Source organism: Littorina saxatilis, linkage group LG5 (genome assembly GCF_037325665.1).
Source record: "Littorina saxatilis isolate snail1 linkage group LG5, US_GU_Lsax_2.0, whole genome shotgun sequence".
Classification (NCBI taxonomy): Eukaryota; Metazoa; Mollusca; class Gastropoda; order Littorinimorpha; family Littorinidae; genus Littorina; species Littorina saxatilis.
Window position 1 is genome coordinate 10,069,078 of NC_090249.1, and position 21,544 is coordinate 10,090,621.

At 44.9% G+C, this 21,544-nt stretch overlaps 1 protein-coding gene across 4 annotated transcripts in view; it reads right to left on the reverse strand.

Moving 5' to 3' along the window:
* Positions 1 to 21,544, reverse strand: part of LOC138966263 (microtubule-associated serine/threonine-protein kinase 3-like) — a 211,480-nt gene that overhangs the window by 137,945 nt on the left and 51,991 nt on the right. For 3 of the 4 annotated variants that reach the window (XM_070338411.1, XM_070338412.1, XM_070338410.1), the window contains exon 4: positions 2,601 to 2,805. In XM_070338411.1, the coding sequence (XP_070194512.1) occupies positions 2,601 to 2,805 (205 nt within the window). Of the gene's footprint in view, positions 1 to 2,600; positions 2,806 to 12,553; positions 17,026 to 21,544 lie in introns of those variants that run through there. The other variant, XM_070338413.1, reaches the window with a different exon arrangement.

The following is a 21,544-nucleotide window of genomic DNA, read 5'->3' on the forward strand; positions in this document are numbered from 1 at the left end:
GACGCATGCGTTATCAGTGGCTACAATGTCAAAATTGCTCATTTGGCATGACCACTCGTCATGCTTCAGTGTAATCTCGTGAAACTCGGGGAATATTGAGCTCTCACCATGTCTTCCAAAACCCATAAAAGCGGATTGTTCGCCACAAAGAAATCAGACGACAATTCAGCGACGAAAGATGGCCCGATTGAGCAGAGAAGACCGCCAAATTGCATTGGGTCGTTTACAAGCAGGCCAAAGTCAAAGTGCAATCGCCAGGCACTTCCACGTGTCCCAGAGCACCATCAGTAAACTGTGGGTCAGGTTTCAAGCCACTGGCTCCGTTGCTGACTTGCCACGAGCGGGAAGACCAAGGGCGACAACTGCTGCTCACGACCGCTTCATACGGCTCCGCCACCTCCGGAATCGTTTCCTGTCGGCCTCATATTCTGTCCAGGCTCTCCCCGGGCCACACCGATTATCGGACCAGACCGTGCGGAACCGCCTGCATGAAGCTGGTTTGAGAGTTCGCAGACCTCACAGAGGAGCTGTCCTCACCCGCCGCCATCGCCAGAACCGAGTGCAGTGGGGCAACCAGCACCTTCGCTGGACCGTCCGGAATCACTGGAGACACGTGTGGTTCAGCGACGAGTCCTACTTCCTGCTCCAGCGACATGATGGTCGGAGGAGGGTCTACCGGAGAGTAAACGAACGTTACGCGCCCAACTGTGTGGATGAGGCACCCGTTCATGGTGGTGGAGGCGTCATGGTGTGGGGGGCGATCAATACCGCTGGAAGGAGCACCCTGGTGCACGTCCAAGGGCGCATAACTGCCCAGCGATACGTGGAGGAAATTCTGCGCCCACACGCCCTTCCTCTTCTGGCTGACCAGGATGCCATATTCCAGCAGGACAACGCTCGCCCGCACACAGCACAACTCACCACCCAGTTCCTCACCGACCACCATGTCCAGGTGCTTCCCTGGCCATCCATGTCGCCAGACATGAACCCGATAGAACACCTCTGGGATGAATTGGACAGACGTGTGCGCAGGCGAGAAGAAGCGCCGGCAAATCACCGCGATCTATTGCAGGCACTTCAGGAGGAGTGGGACACCATCCCACAGCAAGATATCCGGCATCTGATCCAGTGCATGCCCAGAAGGTGCCGGGCAGTTGTTGCTGCTCAAGGCAGTCACACCCCCTACTGACTTGACAGCCTCGGCACCCAATCGTATTGATTGACTGATTGATTTGAAGATGCAAATGAACTGTGTGTGCATTCAACTGTGTCCATACCAAATTTCAAACAAATAATCTAAATATTGGATTTTCTGTTAATTTTTTCGAAAAATAAAACAAATTTGGCAAGTAGCAACTATGCGTTTGTTTTTTTGAACAGTATATATACGGCTTCTCTGTGTGTGTGTGTGTGTTTGTGTGTGTGTGTGGGCAAAAACCTGTGTATTGTAGAGTTCTGTTTGTGATGTGGTCTAGCGGTTTTTGTCTGTCTGTATGTTCTGGCATTTGAGAAGCCACAACAGATAATATAGGGCTAAGAAATAAGCTCTAAAATTCTCAAACCCGTTTGACAGGACTTCGCCTTCAAAGGTGATTGTGGTGAACCGCCACGCTGTCTGTCTCTGTCTCGCGATTCACCCCGGCGAAGCCGGGTATTCCTCTAGTAGTACAATATATTACCTTACTGGGAGAATGCAAGTTTCCAGTACAAAGGACTTAACATTTCTTACATACTGCTTGACTAAAATCTTTACAAACATTGACTATATTCTATACAAGAAACACTTAACAAGGGTAAAAGGAGAAACAGAATCCGTTAGTCGCCTCTTACGACATGCTGGGGAGCATCGGGTAAATTCTTCCCCCTAACCCGCGGGGGGTGCACACACACACACACACCCACACTCATCTACACACACACACAGAGAGAGAGAGAGAGAGAGAGAGAGAGAGAGAGAGAGAGAGAGAGAGAGAGACAGAGAGATACAGAGAGAGATAAAGCGACAGAGAGAGAGAGAGAGAGAGAGAGAGAGAGAGAGAGAGAGAGAGAGAGAGAGAGAGAGAGAGAGAGAGAGAGGGGGAGAGAGAGGGAGAGAGAGAGGTTTTGCGGAAAAAAACGGACGGAAAGGAAATTGAACTGCAAAGAGAAAGGAAAAACCCATGTTGAGTTTTCAGATTTTCGTTTTTATCGTATGAAAACAACGTATCAATCTTCATGAACACAAAGGCCTTCAGCAAACCCCAGCGCTCTCTCTCTCCCTCTCTCTCTTTCTGTTACTGGAAGGAGGGGTTGGTCACTTGCTTCAGAATGATGTCATCTCATTATCATAACATATCTTGTTGTTTCTCCTTTTTGTTCATAAAGGGTGCGCATGAAGCCGGACTGCCGAGGCCGGGCTACGAAATGACGTCATGCCATGAATTCTTCTTCTTCTTGTCGATCACTCATGCCATGAATTGAAACCAGCTATATTTCGGATCCCTGGGCATACCCGACTTCTTAGATGTTCACCCAAGTCCACGTGTGATAGTTACTCTAATGGCATCCCATTCTAAAACATAACAAGTCCCGAACAACACTAAGCACAAATGTGCACTCACTGTGACTGATGGGGGGAGGAGGGTAGGCCAGGGTGGGGGTGGAGGGCATGCTCTCACGCCGTCTCTGCTGTTTCGTGTCCTCCGACAGGGTGCGGTGCAGTCGCCGCAGGCTGCAGGGCATGCTGAAGGGGAGATCATCGCGACACTTGCGCAGCAAAGGGGAGGGAAGCGGGGACGTGGGTCCGATGCTCCCTGCTAGTTCCGCCTGAAACATAAGGAAGAAGAAAAACAAGATGAATGCCATTCTGCAGAAAGTTCAAGACCCTCGGATAGAGAAGGCATCTTGCATGGTACCAAGGTGAACAAGACCTCACAAAAAACACGGCAAATTGCAAGCGGAGTGTTGTGTCACGTGCATCGCAACAGCACTGTCCTCACCTAAATGTTCACATTTTCTACAGATGACACTGTCCTTGAGTCATACAAAAGCAATATGGTTTGTATGTTTCTGTAACATGTAATTGTATGCATACATGTGTGAGTGGGCCCTTCTTTTGATGACCAAAAAACTGTAACGCACAAGAACATGAAAGAACATTATCACTTTGGACTGGAGAGTATAGAAATCCTAGATGGTGCGAGTTATATTGTAATGAAATCGTACTCACTACTGTAAGTACGACATGCCATGTTTTGTTTGTTTTGTTTTTTCTTTTGGGCGTGCGTGTGTGTGTGGGCGTTTCTTCCTGCACACAAATAAGAATTGCTGTAAATGGGGAAAATAACACGTCAAAGAAATCAAACCGATCCCCTCACGTGTAGCATCGTGGGGGTGAAAACCCCTACCACTGTGTTCATATATATATATATATTCTGACTTTCAATTGTTTCTTTCACAATTTCTGATGTTTTATATATATATATATATACAACTTACGATGTGCAGCATACATCCCTTTTTTTGCCTTTGACGGCGATAATCAGTGCAGCAACTATCCTTCTGACTCAAGAAGACCTTGCGCTAGCTGTTTTTCTAATTTACAATGTCTGAACTTTAAAACTTCGCCGAATGCATGTTCTTTTAAACATAATAGAAACCCACACACACGTTGTGAACTAGTCAAAAATCTTGGAACTCGCGTGGGAGATCCAGGTCTGGACTGAAATTCCCGGATACTGTCGTGTGATCATGTGATACTGCTTCTTGCTTGACCTTAATACAGACCATCTAGTCATGTGTCAGGAAACGCTAATTTGGAATTTCCTTCTTCTAAATGAATATGTTTATAAACATATTCATCAGAAACACAGACCACATTATAGCAAGTCTATTTCTGGACGCTATCATGACATGGTACACACCAGAGACATTTTATCACCGCCACTCACAATTTATGATGTTCACTCAACAGGGGCCTCACTGCTTTGGAAAGCTGTGTGAATGTACGATGGCTTTTTCATTCTGATGCCACGTTTTGAACATAGCATCGTAAAACACCTCTACAAGACTGCAATTGGTTTGTCTCTAGAACTCGGACTGGGCTTGTTAACTGGTGTTTCCTTTAATTTAACACCAGTGTTTATAAAGCTGTGTGTTAATCTCTAATCCTTTTTTTTTAACACAGCCAGAGATGTAGGCAAAACATAAATAAAGTGGCTTAAAGTGAAAGTGTTAGAGAGAGAGAGAGAGAGAGAGAGAGAGAGAGAGAGAGAGAGAGAGAGAGAGAGAGAGAGAGAGAGAGAGAGAGAGAGAGAGAGAGAGAGAGAGAGAGAGAGAGAGAGATGGGGGGTGGTGGTGTTGGAGTTTGCCAATGATGGATGAAGGCTGCGAAGTATCTGGCCAGTGGCTTGATTGGTGTTGTAAAAAGATTGTTTATGAGTACTGGCTGATTGAAGATGCATGCATGGTGTGTGTTTAACTTTTGTGCATCCAGCGTTATTCCAAGCGGCAGGGTTTCTCTCTCAAGTACTCCTTATTCTTGTCCGTTGAAGTTGTTTCAGGTTCCTTGTTCCTGGCAAAAGCCCGTGTCACAAGAGACAAATTCAATCACAGCATGTTCTCTGTGTTGGAGAAAGTCTGATTAGCTTCATTGTGTAAGTCGTGAAACGTACCTCGTTTTTCATCGATTTTCTACAACCATAAGATCGTTACTGTTTCCTGGATCGAAAGATACGCCATAGGTATTAACTGATTTTATGAGGGTACCAGTCCTCAATCTAAACGCAGAACAGACATGAAAATGATATCATATATCAAACATCCCCTTTAGGGGATTAACAGGCATAAAACTGATACGCACCAACATTACACTTTACCAAAACAGAGGTAAATGTCCAATAACCAGCATTTTTCCTTTGGATACAAAGACATAAGAGGGACATATATACACCAGCCATTTACTTACTTATTCGGCTTTGGTGACGTCAATGTGCGTGGAAAAGGTAAAACGGTCTGTGTGTGTGTGTGTGTGTGTGGGGGTTATGCTGAAAGTCTTTACCAGCCCGAAAGAAGTACCATAGAAAGGCAGTGATGGAGTAGCAGTCTCAAGAAATCGAATTCGCGAAGGAAAGGGATATTTACTCAGACGGGGGACTTCCTTCTTTCTATGACTTATCAAACCCACCGACTGGTACCAGGAGAACCACAAAGAAAACATCAGGGAATAAAATAGACAGTTAATGTCTGGCTACCCTGTCGGGCCTGAGGCACAATGACGATGTTATAGAGCGTTTCCCCGCAGCGGACAGTCAAAGTATGGATTTGCATACAAACTACCGATTTTTTTTCTTCTAACGCTGAAGAATAAGTTGATGAGGAAAAGGAGTACTAACTCTCTGTGAAATTCAGTCTGTGTTAGTTTAAATTGTATCTGTACTGCTTTTAAGTGAACATTTTTTTGGGGGGTTACAATGTCCTACCCTTTAAGGGCCCCAGTGATATCAATTTTCAATCAATGAAAACCTTCATTGAAGTAACATATTTCGTCATGACATGCGAGAATGAGACTAATATGTTTGATACAAAGTGTTTCTTGAGTCGGGAACACCTTGTTTAGCGTGTGCTGTGGTAACGAAGAATCAATAACATGTTCAAACACTTCAGAAAATTAGTTCCAGCATTCTATAAGTTAAATATACAACTCTCTCACAGTCAGGATATCAAAATACTTTCAAACTTTGTCTTTTTCTCCATACAATTTTTTTTTACTACTACCGGCAGCGCAGGAAACACACACACTTATCTCTCCGTTTGAACATAAAGGATGCCAAACCTAAAACACCGTTTGTTATTTTCTTTGCAAAATCCAACAATTCACTGTGGGCAGCTGAAGAAACTGGCAATGCGGTGGATATCCACAAAGAAAACATCAGTGTGGAATAAACAGACGGTATGAATGCCTGGGTGCCCTCTGCAAGGCCAGAGGGTAAGTGACAAAGTTGCACAGTGCGTTCCTATATTTTTATAGCAAACCACGCCAGCTTGGCAGCAAGTAATGTTGGGAATCGTGCGTGGGGTTGTCTTTGCCTCTACATCAGATTCATTCTGACAACAGGTCGTGTGCTTATGACTGATCGTGTTATGTCTTCCTCTGCTACACAACGAGTAATCAGAACCAGCAGTGGGGTAGTACTCTCTCCCTCTCCCTATCTCTCTCTCAGACACATACTCTCTCTCCCTCTCTCTCTCTTTGGCACCCTCACCCCACCCCTCTCTCTCTCTCTCTCTCTCTCTGTCTCTCTCTGCTTGTTCTCAATCCCCTCTCTATGTGAGTTATAACCATCGGTGTCTCCTACCCCTTTATCTCCGTCTCGAACATCCAACATCTGTGTGTGTGTGTTTGTGTGTGTGTATGCATCTGTCTCTGTCTGTCTGTCTGTCTGTCTCTGTCTCTCTCTCTCTCTCTCTCTCTCTCTCTCTCTCTCTCTCTCTCTTGCACGAGTACGGCCACACAGCAAACGACTACACAGCAAACGATATACCGGTCTGACAGGTCCTGAAAGGTAGCCCGCAGCATCCTTCCCAAAGATCGTTATTTTAGAATCAACCCCTATAATTACTTCGTCTTTCTACGCCTCGGGTTGCCGTAAACCACGCATCTCGTTAAAAAAAGACCACGCATCTGTCTACGCCGAAATGGCAACTCTAGGTATATCCTGGAGAGTGTGGGTCAATGAATCAATGACGTAGCCGAGAGCGCGGTGAGGTCTTAGGGTTTTCGGCGTTCCTGAAAGACTCAGCCCTTCTCGTGTAACCGATCATGTTCATAACCACTGATCTGTTCAGGGGACAACAGCATCCTCGTTTCAAAAAGTAACAGCCTGGTTGCTCTCTGTGCAAAGCGGTACAATGTATTGAAATAATTTCGTAAATGACACCTAGGTCAATCTACTAAATTAATTCAACGAACAACAAAACAAAACTACCCAATACAGAATCCAGCCGCACTATTGATGCGTGATATGTGTCCCAGTGAAAGGATGCTGTTTTTGCAGGACTTGCCACAAGCCTGGACATGCTCGTTGCGCTCAACATGACGATGCGCGCGGAAAGGACGCTATACCAGAAGACGTAGACTCAGTACGATTAGCATGACCTATCTGTGGCTGGGGATGACATCGGATAACAACTCTTCTGTGGTGTACACACTGCAGTGCACGGTTAGATCTTCCATGTTCTTTCATACTATAATTATGTGTGTTGGGGATGACAGGGAATAACACATCTTCTGTGATGTACACTATACAGAACGGTTAAGTCGATCACTGCGCCTATAATTATGTGAGGTTTGAGATGACAGGAAATAACACATCATCTGTGATGTACAACACTACACCCAGTGTGGTTAGGTCTTCGATGATCCTTCAGACTATAAAATTATCTGATTGAGATGACAGGGATATCATCTTGTGTGATGTAAACTGTATAGGCCAGCATAGTGCGCAGTATATGCAGTGCAATGCCAGGCAAATCCGAAAAGACGCATCTAGGATTAAGAGAAAATCATGCATTGTTCTTATTCGGCTTTCTCATTCTTGTGTGCCTCAGGACAAACGATAAAATCGTAAAAAGTCACATTTCATACCCTAATGAGGTTAGAGAGCTCGAATCTCAGGAGTAAAACAATCAGCAAACAAACAAAACAAACTGACACAAAAGCGGGTGGGGGTAGGAGCAAAGGGATCAGTTTATGACCCACCACTTCTACCGACCTTTGGTCACTACCACGACAAAAGATGCGATTCGAATTCCCTACTCGCCGAAAAGGTCATGGCGATAGAAAGACATTTAAGCGTTCGAAATCAACAGCAATCAATCAATCAACATGAGGCTTATATCGCGCGTATTCCGTGGGTACAGTTCTAAGCGCAGGGATTTTTTTTATTATTTTTTTTTTATGCAATTTATATCGCGCACAAATTCAAGGCGCAGGGATTTATTGATGCCGTGTGAGATGGAATTTTTTTTACACAATACATCACGCATTCACATCGGCCAGCAGATCGCAGCCATTTCGGCGCATATCCTACTTTTCACGGCCTATTATTCCAAGTCACACGGGTATTTTGGTGGACATTTTTATCTATGCCTATACAATTTTGCCAGGAAAGACCCTTTTGTCAATCGTGGGATCTTTAACGTGCACACCCCAATGTAGTGTGCACGAAGGGACCTTGGTTTTTCGTCTCATCCGAAAGACTAGCACTTGAACCCACCACCTAGGTTAGGAAAGGGGGGAGAAAATTGCTAACGCCCTGACCCAGGGTCGAACTCGCAACCTCTCGCTTCCGAGTGCAAGTCCAACACCGATATAAGCTGCTGATTTCTGGGACCAACGTATCACTCGTTTTGACACTCGCTTCGACCACACAGGGCTAATTCGGGTAACTGTAAATGCTAGCAACGAAAGTCTTAAATATCCGTTTTATCGTTTCTATAAACGCAAACTAACAACGGTTGAATCTTCCTTCGTCCTATGATTTCCATGGAAGTATTGGCTGTTCTCAATGCCTTGCACTCCTACAATTAAGCTTTCTAGTCAACTTCCTGTTATCATCAAATCTTACGCCGCTTGTGTTGACTGCGCTAATCTGCTTTGGAGTACAACAGCACCGCTCCTGAGCGCTCTTACTTTCGGTCCTTCGTGTTGCACTAATTGTTTTAGGTGTGCTCTAAGTGGATTAGGAAGCTGGAGGGTGTTGAGTGTTATCCATTCTTACAGAGTCGAGGTTGGCCTTTCCACCCCAGAGGCGCGTGTTAGTGGCCGCACCGGTCAGCCCCACGGGATTAACAGAGTGCAAATCGCTGTGACCCCGCCGAATACATAGGATATGAAGGGAACGGACCACAGGCGTCGGTATCAATAAAATAAGATCGGAGCGGTCAACGTGCGTCTGAATAAACCGAACGACCTATGATTGTAGCCGCTTTCAGCGGAGATAGCCAGCACAAGCCAGGTGATTTGCCTGGATAATAAAATTAGGGCGGAGGAGGGGCTTCGACTGAATCACCATGAAATCACACCCACCCCCTCTCGAACCTCCTCTCCAATGCACCTTTCGACGTATAATAAAAAGGAATACATTCTTACAAATAAGCTGAGAATTCTAAAGTTGTTCAAAATATATACGGATTTTAATCGCCTGTGATACTGCGCTGCGTCTTAATCGACACAATCGGCCCGCATGGGGCTCAGCGAACAAGAGGCCAATACAACAGGAAACCATTCGGCGTAATCGCTATACAAAAAATACGTTCCATACGGCAGAACTGTCCAACAAAAGTCACGTAGACTATTCAGTTTGAAATTGAATTAATTGAGAATGACCAGGAATAAGCCGGCAAAGATTAAAAGGCACAAATGGTTCGATGTCTATAAAGAACATCTCTTAATGACAGGTGACCAATTTCCGTGTGTGTGCGTGTTGTAGGTGCAGTTTACTTGTTTGTTTGCTTGCATATCATTTGAAAACGGATTGATGACTAAATATATTATCAACAGTTAGTAAGTCAGCTTAGGGCATACTCGAACTGCATTTAGAATAAGTTCATTTAGTTCTTCTTCTTCTTCGTTCATGGGCTGAAACTCCCACGTTCACAGTTCAATATCCGTTGCTTTTGTCTACCGCCTTCCAAACATTTGACTTGCAGTTTCAACCATCCTTACAGTAGTAAACCAGACCAGGTACCGGTCACATTTGAAAGAAAGGGAGAGGGAGGGGGTGGGGTGGGTGGGGGAGAAGGGGCTGATAAACCAAACACAGAGAGAGGAAATGAGGGGATGGGTGTAAACGCAACGCGGACAATGAGGAGTGACGTAAGCCGAGCGGGAATCAAAGGTTGAAACAAAAATAGGTGGATCATAATGCTACGCCTTTTCGTCCAGTGTGACAGCAGGGGTCTCTGACCTCACATACACACAGGTCACATAAAACGAGAGTAACAACACAAGACTGGCCGGGTCCCAAACTGGGTTAATTCCACACACATAGGCTCTGGTAGCAGAGACAAGAACGGCTTGCACGTGCTGTCGACTCCTATCGTGTGCTGTTTGATCCAATGATTCTCTACTGTGACAGCTACTGCTGATCGGCAACAACTCTCATTGTGTTATTTGATCACCAAGAACCACTGCAGTCTACAAACTCTTATCGTGAAATGTTCAACAGCATGTACCAATGCAGTCTGCAAAATCATATTGTATTACGTTTTCTTCTTCTGCGTTCATGGGCAGAAACGTACGTGCTTTTTGCACGAATGGGTTTTACGTGTATGACCGTTTTTACCAGGCCATTTAGGCAGCCATACGCCGCTAACGTTCAACAACAATAATCATTGGAGGCTACAGTGAATTGCTCTCCTAGATCCATCGAAACAATGTTGTGATTCAGTAAAACGTTTCTACTGGGTAGTTATAAAAACTAACGCAGTTTCAGACTTCTCCAGTTACAAATCTTGATCGAACCCGCACAATATACTCCTCCCACCAGACAAAACAATGACCAGTTATAAACAGGTTGGGAAAGCAACGAGGACACAGATAGGACGAGTAACCCCACACTTCTTACGCTAGATTTCGGGGACCGAGAGTTGCTGGAAGGAAACCACAGTTGGTTGGGTTTTGTTTTTGTTTTGTTTTTACATCAAAAGGGAGGACCCAGAGTTTCTGAGGAAAAACCACAGATTTTATACTCACTAGAGTTTCTGGAGAATAACCACAGCTTTTACAACAAAATGGACACCGGCACGGTTGGCCTAGTGGTAAGGCGTCCGCCCCGTGATCGGGAGGTCGTGGGTTCGAACCCCGGCCGGGTCATACCTAAGACTTTAAAATTGGCAATCTAGTGGCTGCTCCGCCTGGCGTCTGGCATTATGGGGTTAGTGCTAGGACTGGTTGGTCCGGTGTCAGAATAATGTGACTGGGTGAGACATGAAGCCTGTGCAGCGACTTCTGTCTTGTGTGTGGCGCACGTTATATGTCAAAGCAGCACCCCCCTGATATCATATGGCCCTTCGTGGTCGGCTGGGCGTTAAGCAAACAAACAAACAACCAAATGGACGGCCGTAAGTTTCCGAACAGAAAGAAAAAGAAAGGCGCGCAACAAGAGCCGCTGTCGTTTTCAATCAGCAGGGCACAGAGATCGATGATTGGAGGAAAAGTGATTTCCTATCGAACACCGTCCTGTTGTTCCGCTGGGAGGACCACGTCCGCTTGATTAATTGTGGCTGCTACTGCCCTAGAATGTGTGCGAGTGTGCGTTTGTGTGTGTGTGTGTGTGGGGGGGGGGCACTTTGCTGTCTTCTTTCATCCCAAGAAATATTGACATTATCAATTATACTCCCGCCTTCACAGTGCGTTCACCAATGAACCCGCCTTTCACCCTGCAACTCTCGTGATTCGGAATTTATTCGAAAACGAAAAAGAACAGTAAACAAGAAGGGCAAAGCCCATACGACTCACATGCTTTACACATTTTTCCTACCAAAATCCATGTGACCTTGACCCAAGGACAAGGTCACGCAACACAAAGCTGTTAATTCAAGACATAGGAAGTACAATGGTGCTTATTGGCTCTTTCTACCATGAGATATGGTCACTTTTAGTGGTTCACTATCTTATTTTGGTCACATTTCATAAGGGTCAAAGTGACCTTGACCTTGATCATATGTGACCAAATGTGTCTCATGATGAAAGCATAACATGTGCCCCACATCATTTTTAAGTTTGAAACAGTTATCTTCCATAGTTCAGGGTCAAGGTCACTTCAAAATATGTATACAATCCAACTTTGAAGAGCTCCTGTGACCTTGACCTTGAAGCAAGGTAAAACAAACTGGTATCAAAAGATGGGGCTTACTTTGCCCTATATATCATATATAGGTGAGGTATTGAATCTCAAAAACTTCAGAGAAAATGGGAAAAATGTGAAAAATAGCTGTTTTTTAGGCAACATTTATGGCCCCTGCGACCTTGACCTTGAAGCAAGGTCAAGATGCTATGTATGTTTTTTGGGGCCTTGTCATCATACACCATCTTGCCAAATTTGGTACTGATAGACTGAATAGTGTCCAAGAAATATCCAACGTTAAAGTTTTCCGGACGGACGGACGTCCGGACGGACGTCCGGACGGACGGACGGACGACTCGGGTGAGTACATAGACTCACTTTTGCTTCGCATGTGAGTCAATAAAAAAGGTGAATGGAACTACAGTATTACACCAAGTGTGTCGGGTGCTATCCGCGGAGTTCAAGGAAAAAAGAGTGAACAAAAGTGTCAACTATCTCCCCCCCCCTAACCACACACACACACTCCCCTCCCACACTCCCTGTCTTTCGCCCCAGCCCCCATTCCAACAACAACCACCTTGACAAATATTCAAATAAATAGCTACACGAATAGAGGACAGCCAATAGTCGCCCCCACCCCCCCCCCCCTTTCCCCCATATTCAAAAACAGACACCCCCCCCCCCCCCCACACACACACACACACACCCCTTCACCAAATACCTACAGGTATGGCGGAGAGCGGTTTTCCGGCGTCGAAGTCGTCGTCAGCGAATGACGTGATGCGGACCCTGAGCATGCAGCCCCGCCGTCGCACGATGACCGGCACCTCCTCTTCGTACACCATGGACTCGTTGCGCTCCAGGCCGTGCTGAGGCTGAAGGGCTTTGCTCCGTCCGTGGGAGGCGAACGTTCTTCTTTCCTGCCCCGGCGAGTGTATTGCGCGCCTGTCTTGGGATGGCGAGTGTATCCCGCGCCTCTCCTGAGACGGGGAGTGGATACCTCGCCTCTCCTGAGACGAAGAGTGTAACACGCGCCTCTCCTGCGACGGAGAGTGCAAGCCACGCATGTCTTGAACTGGAGAGTGCACACTCCGCCTCTCCTGCACTGGGGAGTGGATTCCGCGCCTCTCTCTTCCAGGAGAGCGAGGACTGAGTATCTCTCTCGGGGAGCTAGGCGTTCTTCCCTCGATGGAAGGGAGGCTTCTCAGCTCCTGGCGCGGGGAGGGGGGGGTCAGTCTCCTCTCCAAGGGAGGCAGGGTCCGTCTGTGATCCTGCAGTCTGGATGGAGAGGGAGAGCGGGGAGAGAGGGTGGGTGAGCCCTTTCTCTCAAGCAGAGACGGTTTGGCGGCCATGGTGGTACACGTACACACGACACTATCCAAAATATCACCTGAAGATGATACTGCAGCGATGTCACCTGTTGTTTGCTCGGTCAACCAACTGTGGCTCAGGTGTCTTGTACGAATTTGTCAGGTTTCTTCACCACACAGCAGATCCTGATAACACGCCTAGACGTAAAAACACACCTGGAAAATTGAACGTCTGTCGTTGCACATCCCATCCTGAGAACAGTTTGAGTCCAATGTGTATATTCCACAGAACGATTGTCTCCTGCTCTGAATCCAGTTTGCAAGAAACTATACCCGGAAGATTGTTATTTCGCCGTGAGATGTCATCATCAGTGCAGCTGTCTCGCCCACTCCCATTGGCTTCCTCCGCTGTCACACAGTAATTACATCCTGCACGTGCAATTATTTACTGCACGTTACGTTGACCCCCTTAACATTGGTCATTTTCTCCAAGATTGCAGTTATTTTCTGCATCCCATTGTCTCATCTCGTTGTGATCATTATTTTTTCACCGCGGTAAGACGATGTGAACAATTTCCTTATGGTAACACAACGTAAACAAGTTTCCTCATTTCCTTTCTGTCTCATTTGTCAGTCTCTTTCCTTCTCAGAACTGCTTGCCTGGTACCAAGAGAAAATAAGAGTTGGGAAATAAAGGATCGCATACCTTCGCAAAGGAATCAGCAAAGACTCGCACTGTGAGTTCTGAAGCAGTCTAAACTTGCGACTGGCAAATCCTGACTGATTATATTAAACGATTAGATGGACTTCTTCGCCTTCGACACATCAGTTCGGACGCATTAGCAGAATAGCAGTTTTCCAGTGGGTGTAATCAACTGAGATAATTGCTGATAACCACCTCTCTAACAACACAATTAGCCTCAACCTCTCATGCGTTTGATCCCTAAATAAAAATTGATGGCCACACAACATATCGAACACTTTCACAAGTCGACACTCTATCGAGCAGGTGAAAACCAAAGTCGTGTTTGCTACCCCCAGCCTCACTCCCGCCTTAATTCTTTGAGAGGCTGTCAAATAGTTTTTGTTTCTAGTTGCCTTTTCTTCTTCAACACAGCAACCCACAGACAATCCCAACGGAACTATCCATCAGAGTTCTTCTACTTCACCATTACAACAGTTCTTTTACCTTCACATTGTCAGCACTGTTTTCTATTTCTTTCAAAAGTTCGTCAACCTCAAAATGGCCAGACACTACTTCTCCTTGTCCGTGTACATTTCTTTGACTACACAATTGTTTCATTTCTGTGTTCTTCCTATTCGATGGCCAAAGATCATTAAAGGCACAGTCAGCCTCCCGTAAACCAACACAGACACTGTCAGGCTTTTACACACAGTACAAACACCCTTCCATTTAAACACTCACCGCTTGAGAACATCCTTGGTGGCCTCCGTAAAGAGCGAGCAATTTTCTAAGAATTTATTTGTGTGTGGTTTATCTTACCCCTGAGCCATCGTGAACTCGTGTGATCCAGTTTCCTTTTTTTCACAATTTAGTCGTCAGTTTGCGATTTCAATGCGACTCGCTGTAAGCTTATCTGCAATAGCACGTCATTGTGTACCTCTGAATCTAAAACCCAACAAACGGCTGCAAGTCACACGAACTAGAGCGGTGGCGGTTGACCGTTCAGAGGAACTGGCACTATGCAGAACCGTCGTCGTCTGCTACGAGAAAGACACCCCCCGCAGGTTAGGGGGAGTCCCATATTGGTTGGGACGAGAAAGAATTTACCCGATGCTCCCCAGCATGTCGTGGGAGGCGACTAACGGATTCTGTTTCTCCTTTTACCCTTGTTAAGTGTTTCTTGTATAGAATATAGTCAATTTTTGTAAAGATTTTAGTCAAGCAGTATGTATGAAATGTTGGGTCCTTTGTGCTTTCTTTCTTTCTTTCTTTCTTTGGTGTTTAACGTCGTTTTCAACCGTTCAAGGTTATAGTCCTTTGTGCTGGAAACTTGCATTCTCCCAGTTAGGTAATATATTGTGCTACGTTGCAAGCCCCTGGAGCAACTTTTTGATTAGTGCTTTTGTGAACAAGAAACAATTGACAAGTGGCTCTATCCCATCTCCCCCCTTCCCCCGTCGCGATATAACCTTCGTGGTTGAAAACGATGTTAAACACCAAATAAAGAAAGAAAAGAAAGCTACGAGAAAGACGTTTTGCGTGACACGTTTCCGGGCTTTTCTTTTTTCAAACTTCGAATTGTACTGATCTTGTCTTGATGAAAAAATAATTCTTTTATGATTTAAGAATGTTTGTGTAACAAGCTGTCAATTTATTATTTAGATTTAAAAAAAAGTTAGGTCTAGCATCAAAACGAGGCGCCTGATAGTCCGTTCGGATAGTCCACGAAAATAAATTCTTTGAAAATGTCTCACTCTTGACAGAAATCAGCCAGGATGTTCCCGTTCGGTGAGCGTCCAAATGGAAGTATGCTTGCACTGTATGCAGAGGCTCGGGGAGCTCAGTGATGGTTTACGGGAGGCTTACTGTGCCTTTAAGACTAAACAATGACCACTGCCGTTGTACTCAGATTTCACCAGACACCTCATTCATCAGATACTGACGTCAAACCATGCCTCACTTCAGTTCTCGTCTGCAGACAAATCCGTTCCCAAAGCAACTCTTCCTTCATAATCATAACCCTTTTGTCTAAACAGGAAACAAAACAAACTGCCGCCTCCGGTGGCAATTTTTTTTACAAACAAAGTCAACAAAATAGCAATGGTTATAATTAATCATTGTAAACCATACTTTTGTTGCAAAGGTGTGTTGTTGGTTTTTTTTAAATCAAATCTTGTTAAAGAATCTGTGGACAGGCAAAGAACACGCTAACGAGAAACAAATTTCATGATTTGTTTTCAACACAGTTAAACGGGACAGCAAAAACAGTGCCCACAAGTACACATAAGATACAATATATACCGTCGGGGTCTTTCAAACATGCTTTGGTTCGAGGCTTTTTATTTTCTCACGTTGTGTCTTAGAATGCTCACATGAACATGGCGTTGAATATGGGTGTGGAGGGAAGTCAACTCCGCCCTTGACTGAGAAAAGAGCCACTTGATTATTTTGACATTAAGCCCTCGGGAATGACAGGAAAGTATATCTCAGCTTTGTCTTCAAGGCTGCTGTCCATCACCGGGGCCAAGAAGAACGAGTATACAACTTTACAAAGCTCACGGTCATAACACAAATTATACCAAGCAACATCGTGAACAAAACAGGAAAATACGAAGGTCAAAGCTCACTGTCATTAACAAAAAATACCAAGGATCAACATCGTCAGACTGAACAATAAAGGGAAATACAAAGGTCATGGTCCCAATAACAGTCTCGAGTCCCGGCCCCAACATAGTAACACAACAGGCGGCAATGACAATGTCCCGTCTAGAAAAGACATGAACGAGTCCTTAGTGACCGTGGATGAAACAAGACCACAGAACAGAAGACGGACAACGTGACAGGAGCCGTGGGCAAAGCAACCAGTCTTTCTTTATCTTAACAAAATAGCAGCCAGACAAGGTTTGCCTAGCGCATGCTGTCTTTACCTAGCGCATGCTGTCAATACTAATTCAAAACTTAAGCCGTTTTCCGTAGCTTTAGTAAATATGGGACCACTGCTTGTCTGAAATACAAGTATAAACATCCAAAACAAGGAGAATAAGAAAAGCAAAAAGATAATTCCATTTCCTAAAATCCCACTATGTGTACGAAGTCTGTTTCATCAAAGGAAAAAGTGTCTGATGTTCGACAAGCCAAGACACATTATCACTTTTTGTAGAAACCATGTGTTTGTTGAAACTCGCGTCCAAAATGTGTAAGGAAGTTTATTAACACTGTTAAAAAATATGCAACGAAAGGTTCTGTCCTGATAGCATAGAAGCACAGTGTACAAAACTTAAAGAGGCACTCTGGTCTTCTTTTTTATATTTAGTCAAGTTTTGACTAAATATTTTAACATCGAGGGGGAATCGAAACGAGGGTCGTGGTGTATGTGCGTGTGTGCGTGTGTGCGTGTGTCTGTGTGTGTGTGTAGAGCGATTCAGACTAAACTACTGGACCGATCTTTATGAAATTTGACATGAGAGTTCCTGGGTATGAAATCCCCGAACGTTTTTTTCATTTTTTTGATAAATGTCTTTGATGACGTCATATCCGGCTTTTCGTGAAAGTTGAGGCGGCACTGTCACGCCCTCATTTTTCAACCAAATTGGTTGAAATTTTGGTCAAGTAATCTTCGACGAAGCCCGGACTTCGGTATTGCATTTCAGCTTGGTGGCTTAAAAATTAATTTATGACTTTGGTCATTAAAAATCTGAAAATTGTAAAAAAAAAAATAAAAAAAATTTATAAAACGATCCAAATTTACGTTTATCTTATTCTCCATCATTTGCTGATTCCAAAAACATATAAATATGTTATATTCGGATTAAAAACAAGCTCTGAAAATTAAATATATAAAAATTATTATCAAAATTATTTTTTCGAAATCAATTTAAAAACACTTTCATCTTATTCCTTGTCGGTTCCTGATTCCAAAAACATATAGATATGATATGTTTGGATTAAAAACACGCTCAGAAAGTTAAAACAAAGAGAGGTACAGAAAAGCGTGCTATCCTTCTTAGCGCAACTACTACCCCGCTCTTCTTGTCAATTTCACTGCCTTTGCCATGAGCGGTGGACTGACGATGCTACGAGTATACGGTCTTGCTGAAAAATGGCAGCTACTTGACTAAATATTGTATTTTCGCCTTACGCGACTTGTTAAAGCATAAACCAGCAGAATACCATCGAACAATTCCTGTATCATAATGAAACACTGCTGAGTTCGACTAGAAGCAAATGAACAAGATCACGAAGTGATAACGAACACAAATCGATAACACTGCCCACAGTAACATGCTCTATCACGTGTACATCTGCCTTCGGTCTCTCAATCCCTACCACACACGGCTCTCTCGAACTCGGGAATCACGAGGGAAAATTGTTCTGGTTTTTTTTCGAAAACCGTGTGTACATCTTGTATTTTTGTCAGATAGTTTTTGCTTTCCTTTTTATTTTATTTTCATTTCGTTAAGAAAAGACAACTTTGCCGTCTTCATCCCCCCCCCCCCCCCCCCCATTCTCGTGCAAACAATAACACCATCCTAATCCCTATTCCAAAACTTTGTATTCTTAGTGGTAAAAACGTGTCCAAAAAAAACAAACCTGTAAAGCTCGTTTTTGTCCGTTGACCCTTGTTACGAAAGCTTCAAACTAGTAGGCTACACCCTTTAATAAAAAAAACATTTACAGTGCGAAAAGAAAGGCCTTGATTCGATCAGTATAAGAAGAAAGAGCCAATAAACGAGAGAGGTGCACGTAATCTTCAGGGCGAAACGCGTCCGCTACACTGGCTCTGGCTCTGGCTCTGTCTGTCTCTCTCTCTTTCTCTCTTTCTCTCTCGCTCCAAAACCAAGTTAGTGTCGGTGTCGTTTCTTTGCAGGCGAATGGCCACAAACTCCAGCGGGATCAATAGACTTTACACTGCTGTCGATACAACACAGGGGCTGGAGAAAGAATGATTGACATGGCATCAGCGTGACGACCAAGTCCAAGTAGTAACATTTGCACAAGTCCAAAAAACACAGCACACAAAAATCCCCTAATTCTAGCTCATCAACAAAGTCCCCCTAAGCTGACACCAACTTTAAGTAGGCTACAACTTGAGTTGTTCAGTGGGTAAGTAAATAAGAGCTCGTGTGTGCGATACACGATAGAGACGCGCGAGATGTTCAGGGTACTGTGCTTCGTGAGATTTGGAGCAGTGCCTCTCGTGTCAACAATGGTTAATGCTTAGTAATGGGCCACAAACTTGAGCGGGATCAATACATATTACACTGCTGTCTACACCACACCAGGGGATGGACAACGAATGATAGGCAGGGAATCAGCGTGACTACTAAACACTAAGTTGGCACTGTAGACTGCCCGAGACTACAACAAGAGTATCATCGACTGTGCCATCGCCGTTAGGAAGGGTGGTGAGCGGGGATTGGGGGGGGGGGGGGGGTCCTGTGCGAGAATAACAAGGGTTTTACAGAGACGGTGCTGCTGCCGACGGGGAAAAAGGATTAAGTGCAACCCTAAAAGCTCTCTGTTTGCGGTCTGCAATCTCTGATGCTCTGAGCAAAGTCGCGTGGTGGTGAAATTAGAGAATAGCTATCACTTCTGTTGAATTAACTGCATCAGTCAACATCGACAGCGACAACGAAAACGTGCCTGCCTATATCGACCGTTCCAAAGCACATTTTACTTATCACTCCATGAAAGATCCAACTTGGCAGAATATTCCTGGCCAAGACAATCTGTCCCTTGGAATACACCCTTTTCTCACCTACACAGACGCTAAAAGAAGCCTAACCTTTACAAATTCGAGACCAAACATTTCATGCTACAGGGTACAAGTTGTAACGTTCTGGCGACCATGACCGAATTATCATCAGTGAATGGCAACACTATCACCACCTGCTAAGGGGCAACATATTGCATGCGACATATGGCAAAATAGCTGAGTTGATAAACTTCTGTTTTTATACAAACGCGATACCACCATATGTTACACGAATGTGTACAACTGACACAAAGCTTTGTTGTTTTCATTGACATACAGCTGAGCGCAAATCGGAAACAAAACAGAATTGGCCAAACACAAACCGAAAACGTCACAGCTGTCTCTAATCCATCTCTGATCACTCCCTCCTCAAGTCCACACTGAAGTCATAACGATCGTCTCTACTGTAATCGAAGACACTCAACCGCAAATCACACTGCAAAAAGTGTTCATACAACAATCGAAAGCAAAATATGTACGACGTTTCATTAAACAAAGTTTAACACCCACATACAAATCGAAGGGAACAGCCTCTCTGTAGCGCATGCGTGTTGCCTTCAAATTTAGTCAAAAACAGCAAGTGACGATAACCATTATTCAGTCAAAACACTGATCACGTTCAGAATGTTCAACTCAGCACAAGTGGTCAAACACTATTTACAGCTGACTTGGGAACCACAAATTCCCATCCCCTCTTAGTCAGTGATAGTGAAGAAGAAGAACGAAGTCAGCACCACAGTACACACAGAAGCAGGCCTGAGAGATATTGCAGGAAGCAGCAAAGGAGGACACAGACACGGTGTCCAGGGCTGACAGAAGACGAGGCCAGCCAGCCCCGCTACCACGCGCCGTCCGGACAGCAGGCAGTCACCGGCTGCAGACTGGAGAATGCAATGGTCCCTGACAGGGCTCTGCCAAGGTGTGTGTGTGAGAGAGAGAGAGAGAGAGAGAGAGAGAGAAGGCAGCCCGAGAGAAAGACAGAGGGTGAGAGACAGCCACAAACAGAGAAAGGGGGTTGGAAGAAGAAGAAGAAGAAGAAAAAAGAGAGAGAGAGAGAGAGAGAGAGAGAGAGAGAGAGAGAGAGAGAGAGAGAGAGAGAGCGGAGACACCCCGAGCTGAGAGCAAGAAGGGATCGGGTGCCAGTGAGGCATGAAGAGATCGAAGCTGTGGCTGGCACCATCGACCCGTGAAGCGCCGCCACGCCACGTTTAATCTTACGTGCACCATGTACGGCCACACGCCGCCACCGCCTCAACCACGCTTCAAACCAAGACGACAACTGCAACTTCAAACTTTAAGACCACATGTCAGCGAGGATGCCCGATGCAGTCTGATGCCTCAAAAGGTGTAAGAATATGTGAAGACAGTGACTGTCCAGCGTTTTCTTTAAAATAAACCGAACTTCTCCGCCAAGCAAAAGCCGCAATGAAAGGTTCGATTAGAAACTGTGTCCAATTTTATACCAAATCCAGTGAGTTCAAATCAAGACAAAAACATCTCAAATCATCGAGGCTGTACGAAGTAGTTCGAGGAATCATTTGTAAAACAAACAGAAAAAAGTCCCGTGGGACTGGAGTAGAAATGAAAAAGTATACGGGTGCGCCCTTTCTGGGGGTAGAATTTTTTTTTTAAATTACTGAGCCTGCGCCCTTTCTGTAAATTCCACTTCAGCTGAGAATGAGAAATATCCATAATTTGGACATTAATATAAAGTTGGCCATGTCTTGTGTTTTAGAATGACCACCCCACAAAAAACACCTTGATGACTAATTATAGTTAAGAGAGCGCATTGTACCTGTCACGTGCGCCGTTGCTCTACTTGGCTGACAGAGACAGATGTGCGACAAACAAAAGGGGAAGAAAGGGTCAGCTAACGCAGGGGTCACACGTGGGGTCGGGGCGGTGAGAGGTGGAGGGGGTAAATGCCTACACATGTCCACGATTTTCCAGTATTTTCCGTGTTTTC